Below are 22,124 nucleotides of genomic sequence, written 5' to 3'. Positions count from 1 at the left end.
CCAATACAGTACACTGCCACTGGTTTTAGGTAGAAGACATTTACCCAGGGCAGCACGGTGGTACAGGGGTTAGTGCATGTGCCTCACAACACGAAGGTCCTGAGTTCAATCCCGGGCTCGGGATCTTTCTGTGTGGAGTTTGCATGTTGACTGCGTGGGTTCCCTCCGGGTACTCCGGCTTCCTACCAAATCCAAAAACATGCACCTGGGGATAGGTTGATTGGCAACACTAAATTGGCCCTAGTGTGTGAATGTTGTCTGTCTATCTGTGTTGGCCCTGCGATGAGGTGGCGACATGTCCAGGGTGTACCCTGCTTTCCGCCCAAATGCAGCGGAGATAGGCTCCAGCACCCCGCGCGACCCCGAACGGGACAAGCGCATACCTGCCAACTACTCCGGTTTTCCCGTAATTCGTACGGTTTTCATCAACCTATTCCGGGTTACGGTTGCAGTGATAAAAAATACGGTTTTTCATTAATTAAAAAAAAAAAAAAGGGTGAAAACTACGCGAATTGCACCTTGTGCAGACAAGATTTTTCGATCGGACACGGAGGAATTAGCGATGTAAAAGACCACGTTGGGACAAAAAAACACAAGTCTAGTGCCGTTGCTAGCGATACAAGTGGAAAACTTTCAACGTTTTTCGTCGCCCAAACAGATTCTTTGGATGTGATAAATGCCGAAGTTTTATTTACGGAGGCAATAATTGAGCATGGATTTCCAATCGCACTGGCTGATCACATGGGACAGTTAAATGTTTGTAATGCAACCTTTAAAAATCATTACGCGGTGATCGCGGTCCCAAAAATAAACTTTTCTTGCATGATAATGTCCAGAAAAATTCGCTTTATATTACTATAGAGTCCTTTTAACGAATGAGTTTGATGGTTTATCACAAACCTTAAATGAAAGAAGTCCTTTGTTCTCCTGCACCATGCATGCGCTTTGGCCTTGCTTCGTGTTTGGTGCACAATCCTGTCGGCTGTATTTCACAGCACGACATACTGTTAAAAGTGTTTATACTATTTATGCTTTCAAGTCCAAGTTGAAGAAATCTTGTTAAATGTTGACAGCATAACTACCAAAATACAGAAGTATGTCCTTAATATTTTTGCAGTGCTATTTCTGTTGAAAAGTTCAAATGATTACATTAGAGATGTGATGTGCCACTTTTCAAGTGTCTGATGGCTTAAATTAATTTTCATTAATTTTTCATATTTTGAATTCTTTTGAAAGGCTTACAAAAAAACTACATTTGAATTGTAATTCCATGCTATTGACAGGACTATTAATTTTAATGAAGTTAGCTTACCATGTTTACAGTATGATAATTGTGATAGAAATGTGAATTTTAGGCACAGAATATTTTTTACAATTGAACAAGGCAGTAGATTATACAAGCTTGGACAGAAAGTTAATAATGACACCAATTTTTTTTTTTTATGGAATTGTTTAGTACTGTTTTACCATTTGTTTACTGTAAAAAGTGTTTATACTGTTTATACTTTCAATGAACAAATTGAAGTCTTGTGAAAGGTTGACAGGATAACTGGCATTAACTGTCAAAATAATTTCAAACTATTGAAGTTAGCTTACAGAATAAACATGTCAATCAACCCATATGATTTTTGCTGTAATATTTTTGTTTTGAAAAGTCACTGTGACTGATAGAAAAGTGATGCTTTTAGCAACATTTTAACCTGTCTGAATGCTAATAATCATTTTGCGTCGGGGGGCGAAGCCTGAACCCCCCACCAGGACTTTGTCCTGGACATACCGGGGCCTGCGGCCCCTGGACCCTGGCTACTAGGTTTTTCTGATTTCAAAAGTTGGCAGGTATGGTAACATATTATGGTAAGAGTCATTCAAATAACTATAACATATAGAACATGCTATACGTTTACCAAACAATCTGTCACTCCTAATCGCTAAATCCCATGAAATCTTATACGTCTAGTCCAGGGGTCACCAACCTTTTTGAAACCAAGAGCTACTTATTGGGTACTGATTAATGCGAAGGGCTACCAGTTTCCATCCATCCATTTTCTACCGCTTATTCCCTTCGGGGTCGCGGAGGGCGCTAGAGCCTATCTCAGCTACAATCGGGCGGAAGGCGGTGTACACCCTAGATAAGTCACCACCTCATCGCAGGGGCTACCAGTTTGATACACACTTAAATAAATTGCCAGAAATAGCCAATTTGCTCAATTTACCTTTAACTCTGTTATTTTTTAATAATTATTGATATTTATCTTTGTGGAAACACTGATCATCTTAATGGTTTCTCACAATAAATATATATAGAAACAGATAAATATCAATATGCAACACTTTATTTTTATATTTTCTCTAAGTGCACATTTTTCAAATTGAACATTTTCAAATGATCATTTCTAAGACAGTCTTGTGAAATCACAATATCCCATTTTAACTAGCTAGCCACTAACATTTTTTTTAACAAATTATGAATTACTTTGCACCATGTTTGTACAAATAATAACTCATGTAAAATACAAAAGTCCACTCTCAAATTTTTAAATAAATCATGTCACACTTTGAACTGGACACCAAATCTGTTATCTGTTTCTTTGTCAGTTAGTGAAGACCAAGTCTTTAAAATATTTTCTTGGATTTTCAAATTCTATTTGAGTTTTGTCTCTCTTTAGAATTAAAAATGTCAAGCAAAGCGAGACCAGCTTGCTAGTAAATAAATAAAATTTAAAAAATAGAGGCAGCTCACTGGTAAGTGCTGCTATTTGAGCTATTTTTAGAACAGGCCAGCGGGCTACTCATCTGGTCCTTACGGGCTACCTGGTGCCCGCGGGCACCGCGTTGGTGACCCCTGGTCTAGTCTCTTACGTGAATGAGCTAAATAATATTATTTGATATTTCACGGTAATGTGTTAACAATTTCACACATAAGTCGCTCCTGAGTATAAGTCGCACCCTATGAAAAAAAACTGCGACTTATAGTACGAAAAATACGGTAGGTAAAATTAGATCATCTCCCACGGCACACCAGATTGTATCTCACGTGTGCCGCGGCACAGTGGTTGAAAAACACTGGCTTAATGTACGGAAATCATTTTGGTTGTGCTTACCGACCTCGAAGCTATTTTATTTTGGTACATGGCGGAATGATAAGTGTGACCAGTAGATGGCTGTCACACATAAGAGATACGTTTAGACTGCAGTAGGATGGCAGTCACACATAAGAGATACGCGTAGACTGCAATAGGATGGCAGTCACACATAAGAGATATGTGTAGACTGCAATATGACTCAAGTAAACAACACTAAAATTGTATATGTTCCATTCAAAGTATAGAACATTAGAAAATACGGTATTAGTAAAGGGAGAACTGTGGCACCCAAAACAATTGAGTTGAACAGTGTTCTCATTCTGTCTGTATTGTCCCGCCTCCAGCTTATGAACATCTGATACTGTGAAGGCCCGCCTCAGCGGCCATGTTGGATTCCCTCCACACAACGTTGGCGTCAATCAACCTTTACCCGTCGCCCCAGAGCACCCCCGACTTCTCCCCGCTTCGCCTTTCGCACAGCCGGGCCGCCGGGAAAAAGGTCGACGTGGCGCCGTCAGCCGGCTTCAGTTGTTAAACAGGTGCCACATTTCTTTTGACGCCTTCGTGCGAAATCACAGTATGGGACGTCATGCTCATTTTGAGCGTGCATCATAATGATGGAAATTAAAAATGCAGGTGTTAATACTGTAAGCCCTTGCTTTTCCATTTATTCTCTTCTCAAATTGCAGGGTTGGGGGTGTGAGAGGCAGGGGGACTTTTCTTATTGGGTCCTAATTATCTTAGATTGTGTGTAGAATGCTGGTACTGGCAACTCATAGGTTTTTTTTTAAACTAAATAAATACATACCGTCAGGTTCTGGGAGGGGACAGTAAATTAGACTTAGAATTAGACTTCCTTTTTATTGTCATTCAAATTTGAACTTTACAGTACAGATAAGAATGACATTTTGTTGCTTTTGGCCCCTATAACAGAATATACAATAATTAATCTAAAGCAAGGGTTTCCACTAAAACCCTTATATAGGAAAATAAAAGGATACGTTTATTTAGTTTTTTTTTTACAGTTTTATAATATACAATTGAAAATAATAATAATTCTGACAACTGTTTGTAGTCTGTACAGCATGTCCTAAAAAGAATAGGAAGAAGCAGATAACATTTTAATTAAACAAAATAAAACATTCTCTCTTTTCAATGGGTTTTGTTTTTATTTAAGTTAGTATTTAATCAAACTATTTATAAAGTGCTTTTTTTTCCCTACATAAATATTGAATATTTATACAAATATATCAATACATTTAAATTCATTTCAATTTTAATAAAAAAATATATATTTCTCAGCTTTTCTGTTGTTGTATCTAAATTATAAAAAATGTATACTTAAAAAAAAAGAAAAGAAAAAAATGTAATTAGTTAACATTCGATTTAACAATAAAATAGTCCCAGGTTTGCGATTAAAAAAATAAATAAAAAATGTTAAATATTTTTTTAAACAACATTTTAAATAATTTTCAATCGTACTTCTTTTCGGTTGTTTTATATAAATTGTTATTATATATATGTATACTTTAATAAAATAACATTTTAATTAGTTAAAATTTTATTTAAAAATAAAATAGTCCCAGGTTTGCAATTAAAAAATTAAAAAAAAGTCTTATTAAATATCATTTTTTTTAAATAACATTTGAAATAATTTTCAATTGTACTTCTTTTCAGTTGTTTTATCTAAATTATTATTATAAATGTATACTTTAATAAAATAACATTTTAATTAGTTAAAATTTGATTTAACAATAAAATAGTCCCAGCTTTGTGATTTAAAAAATAATTCTTATTAAATATTCTTTTTAAAAATAACATTTTAATTACATTTCAATTGTAATCAACAAATAATAATAAAAACATTCCTTCAGCTTTTATAATTTCCCTAATCATCCTTCATAATGTTCTGATGCAGGATTAAAAAAAAAATTCAAAATTGTATTTTATATACCTGTCCTGCCATGTTGGACACCACTGCTGTACAACACAACACGCTAACATTCTTTCTTCCTTCTTGTAGGTTTTTGAAAATGTCTTCTGCATACCAGCATCTGCTCTCGTGGAGTTTACCTCACCTCCTCCTGCTGCCACTCACCCACCTCCTACTCCTGGCCCCTCCCACAGGTACGACAATTAAAAAAAAAAAACGTAATGCGCATTTATTGACAGAGAACTGATAACCGGCCCGCATCTGTGCTTGTTAAACTGTTTGAGGGCGGCGATTGCTTACTTAAGGTGGGTCCTCATCCTCTTTGGGATCTTCTCATGCCCCCTTTTTATCTTGTTTGTAGGTTTTTACTGTCGTAGAGGCCTGTTGGCACCCCTCTTGTGCCCGTCTAGTCGGGGGTTTGAACAATAAGAGCTCTGTGTGAGTGGATGCTGTGTGTGTGTTGAGGGGAGGGGGGGGGCTAAACAGAGGCCAAAATGGGCTTTTACTCAACAATCATCTGTTTTGTGAGAGAAAAGTTCAAAAGCTATCCACACTGTTTCAGCTGATATCCATACCTGCCAACTACTCCGGTTTTCCCGTAATTCGTACGGTTTTCATCAACCTATTCCGGGTTACGGTTGCAGTGATAAAAAATACGGTTTTTCATTAATTAAAAAAAAAAAAAAAGGGTGAAAACTACGCGAATTGCACCTTGTGCAGACAAGATTTTTCGATCGGACACGGAGGAATTAGCGATGTAAAAGACCACGTAGGGACAAAAAAACACAAGTCTAATGCCGTTGCTAGCGATACAAGTGGAAAACTTTCAACGTTTTTCGTCGCCCAAACAGATTCTTTGGATGTGATAAATGCCGAAGTTTTATTTACGGAGGCAATAATTGAGCATGGATTTCCAATCGCACTGGCTGATCACATGGGACAGTTAAATGTTTGTAATGCAACCTTTAAAAATCATTACGCGGTGATCGCGGTCCCAAAAATAAACTTTTCTTGCATGATAATGTCCAGAAAAATTCGCTTTATATTACTATAGAGTCCTTTTTAACGAATGAGTTTGATGGTTTATCACAAACCTTAAATGAAAGAAGTCCTTTGTTCTCCTGCACCATGCATATGCGCTTTGGCCTTGCTTCGTGTTTGGTGCGCAATCCTGTCGGCTGTATTTCACAGCACGACATACTGTTAAAAGTGTTTATACTATTTATGCTTTCAAGTCCAAGTTGAAGAAATCTTGTTAAATGTTGACAGCATAACTACCAAAATACAGAAGTATGTCCTTAATATTTTTGCAGTGCTATTTCTGTTGAAAAGTTCAAATGATTACATTAGAGATGTGATGTGCCACTTTTCAAGTGTCTGATGGCTTAAATTAATTTTCATTAATTTTTCATATTTTTAATTCTTTTGAAAGGCTTACAAAAAAACTACATTTGAATTGTAATTCCATGCTATTGACAGGACTATTAATTTTAATGAAGTTAGCTTACCATGTTTACAGTATGATAATTGTGATAGAAATGTGAATTTTAGGCACAGAATATTTTTTACAATTGAACAAGGCAGTAGATTATACAAGCTTGGACAGAAAGTTAATAATGACACCAATTTTTTTTTTAATGGAATTGTTTAGTACTGTTTTACCATTTGTTTACTGTAAAAAGTGTTTATACTGTTTATACTTTCAATTAACAAATTGAAGTCTTGTGAAAGGTTGACAGGATAACTGGCATTAACTGTCAAAATAATTTCAAACTATTGAAGTTAGCTTACAGAATAAACATGTCAATCAACCCATATGATTTTTGCTGTAATATTTTTGTTTTGAAAAGTCACTGTGACTGATAGAAAAGTGATGGTTTTAGCAACATTTTAACCTGTCTGAATGCTAATAATCATTTTGCGTCGGGGGGCGAAGCCCTGAACCCTCCACCAGGACTTTGTCCTGGACCTACCGGGGCCTGCGGCCCTTGGACCCTGGCTACTAGGTTTTTCTGATTTCAAAAGTTGGCAGGTATGGATATCCCTTTTAAAATGTATCTATAAAAGATCTGGGGTCTTGTCTTAAAAACAAAGTGTGGAATTTTGGCTCATAGTCTCCACACTTCCATTCACTCCAATGTTTTTTTTCGATCACATTCACAACGTTCGGGACCTGTTTTGTGCGTAAATTATAATTACTGCTCCCCATCGGAGCTCGTTAAATCATTTGTAGAGTAATTTCATTAGGGAGAAGCAGACCGCAGCAGTGCACTCCACTGACAGATTGGATGGCTGGTACGGGTCGCCTCGGAGGGTGGAGTTTTTGTGCTGATTGCATAATGTGCTTCGGGCTTTAGTCAGTGTCTTGTTTTGTCGGGAAAACGCCTAATTTCCTCTCTGCTGCCGCTGACACGGCAGATTACTCAAGCCGTGGCTGTGTGTCAGCTCTTGCGAGAAGTGTTCTGTGAATAGATCCTTTTAGTTGTCACTGTTGCTCTCATTTGTTGCATCACTTTGCCTTTTACTCCATGGCTCGGCTTTAAAGGAAAGGATAAGAAGTGAGCTTCCTGCTCCACACACGATTTCGCCTCACCTGCGCCTTCGGTTAGCATTTTTCCAACTGTCACCTATTATTTTTCAAGACTGGGTTATTACTCAGTTAGAGCAGCTCTCTTGCAAATACCAGTTCTAGTTCTAGTTGGCATCTTGAGTTTGAGTTTGAGTTTATTTCGAACATGCAAGTACCGTATTTTCCGCACCATAAGGCGCCCTGGGTTATAAGCCGCGCCTTCAATGAACGGCATATTTCAAAACTTTGTCCACCTATAAGCCGCCCCGTGTTATAAGCCGCATCTAACTGCGCTAAAGGGAATGTCAAAAAAACAGTCAGATAGGTCAGTCAAACTTTAATAATATATTAAAAACCAGCGTGATGTGGGCGCGCATGGAGTCGTATATCAACATGGACGGAGCTGCGTGAAAAAAGCCACCCGGCCTCTTCGCGTAAACTTCCCTTAACCACTCGCTCATCTTTTCTTCATCCATCCATCCCTTCGAGTTAGCTTTTATGATGACGCCGGCTGGAAAGGTCTCTTTTGGCAAGGTCTTCCTTTTGAATATCACCATGGGTGGAAGTTTCTGGCCATTAGCATGGCAAGCTAGAACCACAGTGAAGGATGACTTCTCATTCCCTGTAGTGCGAATATTCACCGTACGTGCTCCCGTTGTATCCACAGTGCGGTTCACAGGAATATCAAAAGTCAGTGGAACCTCGTCCATGTTGATAATGTTCTCTGGCCGGATCTTTTTTTCAGCTATCTTGTTTTTACAATATGCACGGAAAGTAGCCAGCTTTTCTTGAAAGTCTTTAGGCAGTTGCTGTGAAATAGTAGTCCGTGTGCGGATGGAGAGATTGCGTCTTTTCATGAACCGGAAACCTGTCGCTTAGTAGGAGCCATTTTGTGGTCTTTACAGATGTAAACACACAAAGGAAATGAAACGTAATATCCGCGCGCTTCTTCTTCTTCTACGGGGGCGGGTGGTTGCTTATAGTAGAAGAAGAAGCGCTTCCTGTTCTATGGGGGCGGGTGCTTACCTTGGCGGTTGCTTGCCGTAGAAGAAGACGCGCTTCCTCTTCTACGGGGAAAAAAGATGGCGGCTGTTTACCGTAGTTGCGAGACCTAAACTTTATGAAAATGAATCTTAATATTAATCCATATATAAAGCGCACCGGGTTATAAGCCGCACTGTCAGCTTTTGAGTAAATTTGTGTTTTTTAGGTGCGGCTAATAGTGCGGAAAATACGGTATACAACATGATACATCACAATCTCCAGTTTCTCTTTTCAACATGTTCGAAAAGGAGTAGGAAGAAGCAGAGCTTATTTGATCCTACCCCTTTTCTTTTACATAACAGTTGCTAAAACTTTTGTTCACTTCCTGTTCTCAATTTATTCACAATATACTCCATAAGTAATCACAATAAAATAAGTAAATAAATGATAATTGGTGAAGTAAGTTACATTTCATATGTTGAGATAAGTAAGATTATTTTGTGAGTGAAAGAATGAAAGAATGGATGAGTTAAATAAATTCAGAATGTTTATCATGGTTCTTCTTCTTTGTACTTTGTAAACACTTTAAGTTTGAAGAGTTTCTTGAAGTGGATCATATTAGTACATTGTTTGATTGCTTTGCTTAATCCATTCCATAATTTAATTCCACATACTGATATACTGAAGGTCTTAAGTGTTGTACGTGCATACAAATGTTTTAAATTACATTTCTCCCTAAGATTATATTTCTCCTCTTTTTTTGAGAAGAATTGTTGTATATTCTTGGGTAGCAGGTTATAGTTTGCTTTGTGTATAATTTTAGCTGTTTGCAAATTCACTATGTCGTAGAATTTCAGTATCTTTGATTCAATAAATAAAGGATTTGTGTGTTCTCTATATCCAACATTATGTATTATTCTAACTGATCTTTTTTGTAACACCGTTAATGAATGAAGTGTACTTTTGTAGTTATTTCCCCATATTTCTGCACAATAACTCAGATATGGTAACACTAGTGAGCAGTAGAGAATATGAAGAGATTTTTTTGTCTAAAACATGTTTTGCTTTATTCATTATTGACGTGTTTCTTGCTACTTTATGTTGTATATTTTTTACGTGAGATTTCCAGTTCAATTTATCATCAATCATTATACCTAGAAATTTGGTTTCATTTACTCTTTCAATTTCTATTCCGTCTATTTGTATGTGTTTGACTTTCTCTTCTACTGTTACCAAATAGCATTATTTTAGTTTTACTGAGATTGTCTGTTTTTGTCAAACCATCTTTTTAATTTGTTAATTTCTTCTGTTATTATTTGTAGTATCTTCTGTGTGTTCTCTCCTGAACAAAACGCTGTTGTATCATCCGCAAATAATACTAACTTTAAATCTTTTGTAACTTTACAAATGTCATTTATATATAGATTGAATAATTTAGGTCCTAGTATTGATCCCTGAGGTACACCACAGGATATATTTAGCGTTGTAGAGGTGTGTTCGCCTACCTTCACGTATTGTTTCCTGTTCATTAGATAACTTCTTATCCAGTTTAAGACTAACCCTCTGCATACCTGCCAACTACTCCGGTTTTCCCGTAATTAGTACGGTTTTCATCAACCTATTCCGGGTTACTGTTGCAGTGATAAAAAATACGGTTTTTCATTAATTAAAAAAAAATTTTTTTTTTAAATGCGCGAGGCTATTTATAGCACCGCTGCCAAGCACGAGGCACCAGTTGCCATTGTTTCCAAACGAGCGAACGATCATGGAATCAGCCGGAGAAAAATCGCAAACGAGTCTTAAACCGAAAAGAAAACTGCAGTCATTCCGTGAAGAATATTCAAAAGCCTATCCGGGAATAATTATCCGTTCCAAAAAGGGTGAAAACTACGCGAATTGCACCTTGTGCAGACAAGATTTTTCGATCGGACACGGAGGAATTAGCGATGTAAAAGACCACGTTGGGACAAAAAAACACAAGTCTAATGCCGTTGCTAGCGATACAAGTGGAAAACTTTCCACGTTTTTCGGATTTTAGCCACAGAAAGGTAATGACACCAATGTTATCTATTGGAATTGTTTAGTACTGTTATACTGTTAAAAGTGTTTATACTATTTATGCTTTCAAGTCCAAGTTGAAGAAATCTTGTTAAATGTTGACAGCATAACTACCAAAATACAGAAGTATGTCCTTAATATTTTTGCAGTGCTATTTCTGTTGAAAAGTTCAAATGATTACATTAGAGATGTGATGTGCCACTTTTCAAGTGTCTGATGGCTTAAATTAATTTTCATGAATTTTTCATATTTTGAATTCTTTTGAAAGGCTTACAAAAAAACTACATTTGAATTGTAATTCCATGCTATTGACAGGACTATTAATTTTAATGAAGTTAGCTTACCATGTTTACAGTATGATAATTGTGATAGAAATGTGAATTTTAGGCACAGAATATTTTATACAATTGAACAAGGCAGTAGATTATACAAGCTTGGACAGAAAGTTAATAATGACACCAATTTTTTTTTTAATGGAATTGTTTAGTACTGTTTTACCATTTGTTTACTGTAAAAAGTGTTTATACTGTTTATACTTTCAATTAACAAATTGAAGTCTTGTGAAAGGTTGACAGGATAACTGGCATTAACTGTCAAAATAATTTCAAACTATTGAAGTTAGCTTACAGAATAAACATGTCAATCAACCCATATGATTTTTGCTGTAATATTTTTGTTTTGAAAAGTCACTGTGACTGATAGAAAAGTGATGCTTTTAGCAACATTTTAACCTGTCTGAATGCTAATAATCATTTTGCGTCGGGGGGCGAAGCCTGAACCCCCCACCAGGACTTTGTCCTGGACCTACCGGGGCCTGCGGCCCCTGGACCCTGGCTACTAGGTTTTTCTGATTTCAAAAGTTGGCAGGTATGCCTCTGATGCCATATCGTTCTAGTTTTTTTTATTAAAATATTGTGATTAATTGTGTCAAATGCTTTAGTTAGATCCATAAAAACTGCTGCCGCACTGCAAAGTAACACTTGTCATCAGCGTATGTTTGAAGTAGGGTTGTACAGTATACCAGTACCAGTATAGTATCGCGGTACTAATCAATCAAAAATGGTACTATACTCCTTGTGCTGCGGCACAGTAGTGCCGTGAGATATTGTCTGGTGTGCCGTGGGAAATTATGCAACTTCACCTAATTGTTCCAAAAAATATTTTTTGCAAATCAATAGTTATAATGTGCCGTTGCTTAGTGTCTGTGTTGTGTAAAACTCGGCAGGGTAACCACGTAATAGTCCATATCAGTAGGTGGCAGCTGGTAGTTAATTGCTTTGTAAAAGTCGGAATGTGTCTGGTGAGACAAGGAGGGTTTGTTGTGATCCCAATATGCAGACCACAGCGGGAGGCAGTGTGCAGGTAAAGGGTATGTAATGCTTAAATAAAAAATAAACGAAAGGGAAAGGAAAAGGCAATGGCTATGCAAAACGAAAGTAAAGCTGAACTGGCTACAAAGTAAACAGAAACAGAATGCTGGACGACAGCAAAAACTTACGGCGTCCACAAAGTACATCCGTACATGACATAACAATCAACAATGTCCACACAAAGAAGCATAGCAACAACTTAAATAGTCTTGCTTGCTAACACAAAGCAGGTGCGCGGAATAGCGCTCAAAGGAAGACATGAAACTGCTACAGGAAAAGACTAACAAAACAGGAAGGGCCACCAAAATAACAGCGCAAGACAAGAACTAAAGCACTACACACAGGAAAACACCAACAAACTCAAAATAAGGCACGACGACCTGGTGGAGTTTCATTTTTTTAACGTTTTCTGCTGGTGGTGTGCCTCCGGATTTTTTTCATGAAAAAAATGTGCCTTGCCTCAAAAGAGGTTGAAAAACACTGCTATACTCTGTTGGAAAAGTACCGGTTCGCCATATTTTAATTTTTTTTTGCAGGCATGACGGCACGTTGTCGTCACGTCATGACATTGCTGGTTTTACATAGATGGATATATAGATAGATAGTACATTATTGATTCCTTCAGGAGAGTTCCCTCAGGAAAATTACAATTCCAGCAGCAGTGTACAGATTTGAGATATAATTTTAAAAAGTAAATAATGAAGATATAAATAGAAATAAAATGACAATAAGTAAAGTAACAATAAGGATAAAAATATTACAGTAAAAATAAGAATATAACAAGAGAAACTAGGCAGTAGTGACCATGTTATGAAAAGAAATAAAAATAGAAAAACGGTAATACTGTCGATTTATATGAAAGATGTGATGTTTATATTGCACCTTTAAAATGTATTGCACTGTTATTGGCATTTATTGCACTGTTAATTGCACTTTGTTGCAGTTTATTTCAGTATTATTATTGCTTTGCTTTGCAGAGGAGCATGTTCGGCAGCGCACAATCACAAAGTACTTACAAGCAGACACAGTGTGTAGACAGAAAAAGGAGAAGGGACGCATTTTAGCCTAAAAACTGTCGATAAAGGTGAAGTTATAACACTGAAACACCCTCAGGAAGAGGTGCTTTAAGACATGGTTAGCTAGCTAGCAGCTAACGTCCGTCCGCAATCGGCAGTGTTTTAGCTTCTTCTAAATCACTAATCCTCTCCTCCATGGCAACAAATAAAGTACGTTTCTTACAAGTATCATCCCTGCAGGACGAGCAATAGCTAAACATGCTTCACTACACACCGTTGCTCATCTGCGTCACAATGTAAACAAATGCCATGGGTGGATCTACACCTGACATCCACTGTAATGATACCAAGTACAATAGTGTATCTAGTCGATACTACATCAATATTTTTTTTATCGTCACAAAATCTTTTTTCTTTTTTAAATTCATATTATACTCATTAACTCAAGACACATGAGAAACTTAAATTATGACCATTGTATGATCCTGTAACTACGTGGTATCAGATCAATACCTAAATTTGTGGTATCATCCAAAACTAATGTAAAATATCCAAACAAAAGGGCAGCACGGTGTAACAGGGGTTAGTGCGTGTGCCTCACAATACGAAGGTCCTGAGTTCAATCCAGGGCTCGGGATCTTTCTGTGTGGAGTTTGCATGTTCTCCCTGTGACTGCGTGGGTTCCCTCCGGGTACTCCGGCTTCCTCCCACCTCCAAAAACATGCACCTGGGGATAGGTTGATTGGCAACACTAAATTGGCCCTAGTGTGTGAATGTGAGTGTGAATGTTGTCTGTCTATCTGTGTTGGCCCTGCGATGAGGTGGCGACTTGTCCAGGGTGTACCCCGCCTTCCGCCCGAATGCAGCTGAGATAGGCTCCAGCACCCCCCGCGACCCCAAAAGGGACAAACGGTAGAAAATGGATGGATGGATGGAGTATCCAAACAAGAGCAGAATAAGTGATTATTATATTTTAAGAGAAGTGTAGAAGAAGATAAGCAGATATTAACAGTAAATGAACAAGTACATTAATAATATTTTTTTTACAGCTTGTCCTTTTATATTTTTGACAAAATAATAGGTTAATAAATGACACAATATGTTACTGCATACATCAGGAGACTAATTAGGAGCCTTTGTTTGTTTACTTACTACTAAAAGACAAGTTGTATTGTATGTTCATTATTTTATTTAAGAACAAAATTGTTCTTTGATTGCAATAAAGTTAAAGTACCACTTATAGTCACACACACACACACACACACACTCGGTGTGGTGAAATTATCCTCTGCATTTGACCCATCCCCTTGTTCCACCCCCTGGGAGGTGAGGTGAGGGGAGCAGTGAGCAGCAGCGGTGGCCGCGCTCGGGAATCATTTTGGTGATTTAACCCAGAGTTAAGAGGTAGTAATAGTAATAATAATAATAATAATAACTGGGATTTATATAGCGCTTTTCTAAGTACCCAAAGTCGCTTTACATGTAGAACCCATCAATCATTCACACCTGGTGGTGGTAAGCTACTTTCATAGCCACAGCTGCCCTGGGGTAGACTGACGGAAGCGTGGCTGCAATTTGCGCCAACGGCCCCTCCGACCACCACCTATCAATCATCATTCAATTCACCGGTGTGAGTGGCACCGGGGGCAAAGGGTGAAGTGTCCCGCCCAAGGACACAACGGCGGCGATTTTTGGATGGTAAGAGGCGGGGAGCGAACCTGCAACCCTCAGGTTTCTGGCACGGTTGCTCTACCCACTACGCCATGCCGCCCCGTCACCCGTAGTCACCTGAAATGGTTTTCCAACAGTCTTGAAGCTCATGGAGAGAATGCCAAGAGTGTGCAAAGCAGTAATCAGAGCAAAGGGTGGCTATTCTGAAGAAACTAGAATATAAAACATGTTTTCAGTTATTTCACCTTTTTTTTTTTTTAAGTACATAACTCCACATGTGTTCATTCATAGTTTTGATGCCTTCAGTGACAATCTACAATGTAAATAGTCATGAAAATAAAGAAAACACATTGAATGAGGAGAAGGTCTGTCTGTACTGTGTATATGTAAACCTTTCACTTTATTTTCTGACAAAATTGCTGCTACCCTCCTGCTCTTTCTGCGGTGGTAATACTATCTGTGCCATAGGGGCCTGCCCTCCCAAAGGTCATGTGACTCATGTTCATACAGAAGCTAATGGATGTCCTCTGTCTCCCTCCAGGCGTATCAGCAGATCTCTGCCGGGTCACGGGCGGGGTGCTGGGGATCCAGTGGAGCAGCGTCCTCGGCCTGGGCTGGTACCCTCTTGCAGAGGGGAAAGGCGGGGCGACATGTTGGGAGGCCTGCTGCCTGAATCCCAGCTGCAACGCTGTGTGGATCCTCAGTGGGCGATGCGTGCTTCTTCGTTGCTCCTTGAAGGGCGGCTGCCCCATCTTTTATATGCCCCAACCTCACGAAGAGTCGCTCGGCCTCTTTCAGATGCTCTCCAAGGTACGACTTCAAAGATTACCCTGATTTGAATCACTTGAACCTTAATTGTGATATTGCCATTACAGGGAATACTTCTAAAATATACGTGATGTTGGTAACGTTCCCTTAGTTAACAATCATTTTGTTTTCTATGCTTCTTGAAGGGTCCTGCCACAAAAAGGGGGAGGAGGGTCCGCCATGCACAACAAGGCCCACAAACAGAACAACAGACCAGCACGGTAATTTGAAGTTAATTTATAGTATAGGTAGGGCCAGACCAGGGGTTGCCCACACTTTTTCAGCAGGCGAGCTACTTTTCAATTGACCGAGTGGAGGGGATCTACCTCATTCATATATATGATTTATATTGATTTATTTATGAGAGAGACGTTTTTGTTAAGTTAAAGGTGTTTAGTGATAATACAAGCACGTTCAACATCATGAAGACAAGAATATAAGTTGGTGTAGTACTTGATTCTGATGACTTGCATTGATTGGAATCAGACAGTAGTGATGATAATGTCCACATTTTCAAATGGAGGTGAAAAAAAGTCCTAATTTCTGTCCAATACCACATGAAAGTGGTTGGTTTTTGCCATCTTATTTGTCCAGCTTCCATACTCCTTTTTATACACTTTACAGGAAATACATTGGTGGCAAACTCCGTAGATTGCTATCTTGTGCGCGACAGCTTTCGGAGACTCTTATTTTGTTAGCGCAGACAGGATGAAGCAGCGCTTTTATTGTGAAGGCAGGAACTGTGCAGTCGGTCTTTAGAGTTTAAGTTAAAGGTGTTTAGTGATAATACAAGCATGTTCAACATCATGAAGACAAGAATATAAGTTGGTGTAGTACTTGATTCTGATGACTTGCATTGATTGGAATCAGACAGTAGTGATGATAATGTCCACATTTTCAAATGGAGGTGAAAAAAAGTCCTCATTTCTGTCCAATACCCCATGAAAGTGGTTGGTTTTTGCCATCTTATTTGTCCAGCTTCCATACTCGTTTTTATACACTTTACAGGAAATACATTGGCGGCAAACTCCGTAGATTGCTAGCTTGTGCGCGACAGCTTTCGGAGACTCTTATTTTGTTAGCGCAGGCAGGATGAAGCAGCGCTTTTATTGTGAAGGCAGGAACTGTGCAGTCGGTCTTTAAAGTTTAAGTTAAAGGTGTTTAGTGATAATACAAGCATGTTCAACATCATGAAGACAAGAATATAAGTTGGTGTAGTACTTGATTCTGATGACTTGCATTGATTGGAATCAGACAGTAGTGATGATAATGTCCACATTTTCAAATGGAGGTGAAAAAAAGTCTTAATTTCTGTCCAATACCACATGAAAGTGGTTGGTTTTTGCCATCTTATTTGTCCAGCTTCCATACTCGTATTTATACACTTTACAGGAAATACATTGGCGGCAAACTCCGTAGATTGCTAGCTTGTGCGCGACAGCTTTCGGAGACTCTTATTTTGTTAGCGCAGGCAGGATGAAGCAGCGCTTTTATTGTGAAGGCAGGAACTGTGCAGTCGGTCTTTAGAGTTTAAGTTAAAGGTGTTTAGTGATAATACAAGCATGTTCAACATCATTAAGACAAGAATATAAGTTGGTGTAGTACTTGATTCTGATGACTTGCATTGATTGGAATCAGACAGTAGTGATGATAATGTCCACATTTTCAAATGGAGGTGAAAAAAAGTCCTCATTTCTGTCCAATACCACATGAAAGTGGTTGGTTTTTGCCATCTTATTTGTCCAGCTTCCATACTCGTTTTTATACACTTTACAGGAAATACATTGGCGGCAAACTCCGTAGATTGCTAGCTTGTGCGCGACAGCTTTCGGAGACTCTTATTTTGTTAGCGCAGACAGGATGAAGCAGCGCTTTTATTGTGAAGGCAGGAACTGTGCAGTCGGTCTTTAGAGTTTAAGTTAAAGGTGTTTAGTGATAATACAAGCATGTTCAACATCATGAAGACAAGAATATAAGTTGGTGTAGTACTTGATTCTGATGACTTGCATTGATTGGAATCAGACAGTAGTGATGATAATGTCCACATTTTCAAATGGAGGTGAAAAAAAGTCCTCATTTCTGTCCAATACCACATGAAAGTGGTTGGTTTTTGCCATCTTATTTGTCCAGCTTCCATACTCGTTTTTATACACTTTACAGGAAATACATTGGCGGCAAACTCCGTAGATTGCTAGCTTGTGCGCGACAGCTTTCGGAGACTCTTATTTTGTTAGCGCAGGCAGGATGAAACAGCGCTTTTATTGTGAAGGCAGGAACTGTGCAGTCGGTCTTTAGAGTTTAAGTTAAAGGTGTTTAGTGATAATACAAGCATGTTCAACATCATGAAGACAAGAATATAAGTTGGTGTAGTACTTGATTCTGATGACTTGCATTGATTGGAATCAGACAGTAGTGATGATAATGTCCACATTTTCAAATGGAGGTGAAAAAAAGTCCTCATTTCTGTCCAATACCCCATGAAAGTGGTTGGTTTTTGCCATCTTATTTGTCCAGCTTCCATACTCGTTTTTATACACTTTACAGGAAATACATTGGCGGCAAACTCCGTAGATTGCTAGCTTGTGCGCGACAGCTTTCGGAGACTCTTATTTTGTTAGCGCAGACAGGATGAAGCAGCGCTTTTATTGTGAAGGCAGGAACTGTGCAGTCGGTCTTTAGAGTTTAAGTTAAAGGTGTTTAGTGATAATACAAGCATGTTCAACATCATGAAGACAAGAATATAAGTTGGTGTAGTACTTGATTCTGATGACTTGCATTGATTGGAATCAGACAGTAGTGATGATAATGTCCACATTTTCAAATGGAGGTGAAAAAAAGTCTTAATTTCTGTCCAATACCACATGAAAGTGGTTGGTTTTTGCCATCTTATTTGTCCAGCTTCCATACTCTTATTTATACACTTTACAGGAAATACATTGGCGGCAAACTCCGTAGATTGCTAGCTTGTGCGCGACAGCTTTCGGAGACTCTTATTTTGTTAGCGCAGGCAGGATGAAGCAGCGCTTTTATTGTGAAGGCAGGAACTGTGCAGTCGGTCTTTAGAGTTTAAGTTAAAGGTGTTTAGTGATAATACAAGCATGTTCAACATCATTAAGACAAGAATATAAGTTGGTGTAGTACTTGATTCTGATGACTTGCATTGATTGGAATCAGACAGTAGTGATGATAATGTCCACATTTTCAAATGGAGGTGAAAAAAAGTCCTCATTTCTGTCCAATACCACATGAAAGTGGTTGGTTTTTGCCATCTTATTTGTCCAGCTTCCATACTCGTTTTTATACACTTTACAGGAAATACATTGGCGGCAAACTCCGTAGATTGCTAGCTTGTGCGCGACAGCTTTCGGAGACTCTTATTTTGTTAGCGCAGGCAGGATGAAACAGCGCTTTTATTGTGAAGGCAGGAACTGTGCAGTCGGTCTTTAGAGTTTAAGTTAAAGGTGTTTAGTGATAATACAAGCATGTTCAACATCATGAAGACAAGAATATAAGTTGGTGTAGTACTTGATTCTGATGACTTGCATTGATTGGAATCAGACAGTAGTGATGATAATGTCCACATTTTCAAATGGAGGTGAAAAAAAGTCCTCATTTCTGTCCAATACCACATGAAAGTGGTTGGTTTTTGCTATCTTATTTGTCCAGCTTCCATACTCGTTTTTATACACTTTACAGGAAATACATTGGCGGCAAACTCCGTAGATTGCTAGCTTGTGCGCGACAGCTTTCGGAGACTCTTATTTTGTTAGCGCAGACAGGATGAAGCAGCGCTTTTATTGTGAAGGCAGGAACTGTGCAGTCGGTCTTTAGAGTTTAAGTTAAAGGTGTTTAGTGATAATACAAGCATGTTCAACATCATGAATATAAGTTGGTGTAGTACTTGATTCTGATGACTTGCATTGATTGGAATCAGACAGTAGTGATGATAATGTCCACATTTTCAAATGGAGGTGAAAAAAAGTCCTAATTTCTGTCCAATACCACATGAAAGTGGTTGGTTTTTGCCATCTTATTTGTCCAGCTTCCATACTCCTTTTTATACACTTTACAGGAAATACATTGGCGGCAAACTCCGTAGATTGCTAGCTTGTGCGCGACAGCTTTCGGAGACTCTTATTTTGTTAGCGCAGGCAGGATGAAGCAGCGCTTTTATTGTGAAGGCAGGAACTGTGCAGTCGGTCTTTAGAGTTTAAGTTAAAGGTGTTTAGTGATAATACAAGCATGTTCAACATCATGAAGACAAGAATATAAGTTGGTGTAGTACTTGATTCTGATGACTTGCATTGATTGGAATCAGACAGTAGTGTTGATAATGTCCACATTTTCAAATGGAGGTGAAAAAAAGTCCTAATTTCTGTCCAATACCACATGAAAGTGGTTGGTTTTTGCCATCTTATTTGTCCAGCTTCCATACTCCTTTTTATACACTTTACAGGAAATACATTGGCGGCAAACTCCGTAGATTGCTAGCTTGTGCGCGCCAGCTTTCGTAGACTCTTATTTTGTTAGCGCAGGCAGGATGAAGCAGCGCTTTTATTGTGAAGGCAGGAACTGTGCAGTCGGTCTTTAGAGTTTTGACGGCAGGTACGGCGCGAGAGTCTGTTGAAATGAAAAGTGTTTCTCGCCTTCCTGTCGGTCGTTTTTTCCTAATAATGATCTCACAAGACCCTCGGGCGCTGTGAATGTCAATCAAGTGACGAAAGTGACGTCTTAGTGAAGATTGATGATCGCTAATTTTTAGGTCTATTTTTTTAATGCCTGGCTGGCGATCGACTGACACACCCTCCGCCATCGACCGGTCGCTCGCGATCGACGTAATGGGCAACCCTGGGCTAGACAATTAATTACATTTTGATTTCGATTTCGATTATTAGGGCCCGCATGGCCCATTGTAAAAGGAATCCCAACGGGAGTCCTTTTGTAATGGGACATAAGGACCTATTGTTTTTCTAAGGTTTTATTATTATTCCGCCGCCTCTTTGAGCACTAATTTGACCCACTTAACATGCTTCAAAACTCACCATATTTGACCCACACATCAGGACCTGCAAAAATTGTCTTTTAATAAAAAAACCGAACCCCAAAACTCAAAATTGCGCTCTAGCGCCCCCTAGAAAGAAAACTGCTTATAACTCCCAGTACGAATGTTGTAGGGACATGAAACAAAAACCTCTATGTAGGGCTCACTTAGCCCTACTTTTCATTAATTAACTTCCTCGGGCAAAAATCAACAGGAAGTTGGCAATTCCCCCTTCAAGACAAAAATGTACTAAAAACAGTCACTTTTGCCTCTTTGAGCTGTAATTTGACCCCCTTAACATGCTTCAAAACTCACCGAACTGAACACACACATCAGGACTGGCAAAAATTGCGATCTAATAAAAAAAACCTAACCCCAAATCTCAAAATTGCGCTAGCGCAATTTTTGAATAAAACGCAGAAAAAACTGCTCCTCGGAAGAAAAAAATGACAAAACTGCCTGTAACTCCCACTGGGAAGGTCGGAGAGACATGAAACAAAAACCTCTATGTAGGTCTCACTTAGACCTACATTTCATAAATTGACAACCCCCAGCAAAAATCAACAGAAAGTTTGCTATTCCCCCTTCAAAACAACATTTTTGTAAAAACCGGTCACCTTTCTTCAAACATTATCTCCTCTGAGCGCGTTTGTTGTTTCGGCTTCAAACTAACACAGGAGAGAGATTGAACCCTTCTGATTAAAAGTATAGATCAGAGTTTTAATACCTGCTCCGGTTTTGATTTTATGAGCCTTCAAAGAACCGCTGCGCTGCTGCTGCTGCGCTGCTGTTTTTTTAAGATGGCTGCTTAAAAGCAGGAAGCACCAGCGTGCCCACACAATGCAGACAAGGTAGGTACACTAGACAAAAGTATTGGGACACTTGGGACTAAAACTTGACAAAAGTATTTGGACACTTAGGACTAGCACCTGCAAAATATGCGGGCCCGACCAATGCTGCTTGCAGCTTTAATTTGATTTGATTTTTATTAAGGATCCCCATTAGCTGGTTGCCACAACAACCCACTAGTTTTCCTGGGGTCCACCAACTCAATACAATTACAAGTAAAAGCATATAATTATAACTACACAATACAGAAACAAATAGAAGCATCAATAAGAAAACAAGCAAACATTTTACAGTCACATAATAATAATTACCATATAAATATAACTACACAATACAAGACCAAACAAAAATCATCAACAAGCAAACTAATTTACAGACTCAGATAAAATATTACTTTCTTTTTAAAAACCTGTTTACTTTCAATGCCGGTGAGAATTTGAGGCAGGTTATTCCTGAGCGATACGGATCTATAAATAAAAGATTTCCGCAAAGCATTCTTCCTGGGACGAGGGAGTACAAAATGCCCCTCATTAGATGCCCTGGTATTATGATTATGTATAGTGCTACTGTTAACTATTTGGGCCATGAGAAAAGCAGGAGTTTTACTACCGGTTACTGATTTGAACAATATTCGAGTATTAGCTGACAACCTGTTCTGCACTGTTAGCCAGGAAAAAGAAGCATGCATTTAGTTAACCTTGGTTCTTAGTGAACAACCCAAGATTAAGATTATGGCTTTTCAC

General features: G+C 38.5%; 1 protein-coding gene across 3 annotated transcripts in view; it reads left to right on the top strand.

Moving 5' to 3' along the window:
• The window catches only part of kiaa0319l (KIAA0319-like ortholog), a 94,673-nt gene that overhangs the window by 388 nt on the left and 72,161 nt on the right, over nucleotides 1-22,124 (top strand). For 2 of the 3 annotated variants that reach the window (XM_061983172.1, XM_061983171.1), the window contains exons 2-5: nucleotides 3,428-3,622; nucleotides 5,107-5,210; nucleotides 15,226-15,494; nucleotides 15,638-15,712. In XM_061983172.1, the coding sequence (XP_061839156.1) occupies nucleotides 5,117-5,210; nucleotides 15,226-15,494; nucleotides 15,638-15,712 (438 nt within the window). In that variant the 5' untranslated portion in view covers nucleotides 3,428-3,622; nucleotides 5,107-5,116. Of the gene's footprint in view, nucleotides 1-3,427; nucleotides 3,625-5,106; nucleotides 5,211-15,225; nucleotides 15,495-15,637; nucleotides 15,713-22,124 lie in introns of all 3 variants that reach the window. The other variant, XM_072915534.1, reaches the window with a different exon arrangement.

This window comes from Nerophis lumbriciformis, linkage group LG21 (genome assembly GCF_033978685.3).
Source record: "Nerophis lumbriciformis linkage group LG21, RoL_Nlum_v2.1, whole genome shotgun sequence".
Classification (NCBI taxonomy): Eukaryota; Metazoa; Chordata; class Actinopteri; order Syngnathiformes; family Syngnathidae; genus Nerophis; species Nerophis lumbriciformis.
Note: the sequence above shows the minus strand (reverse complement) of the source record. Positions and strands in the feature narration are given on the sequence as shown.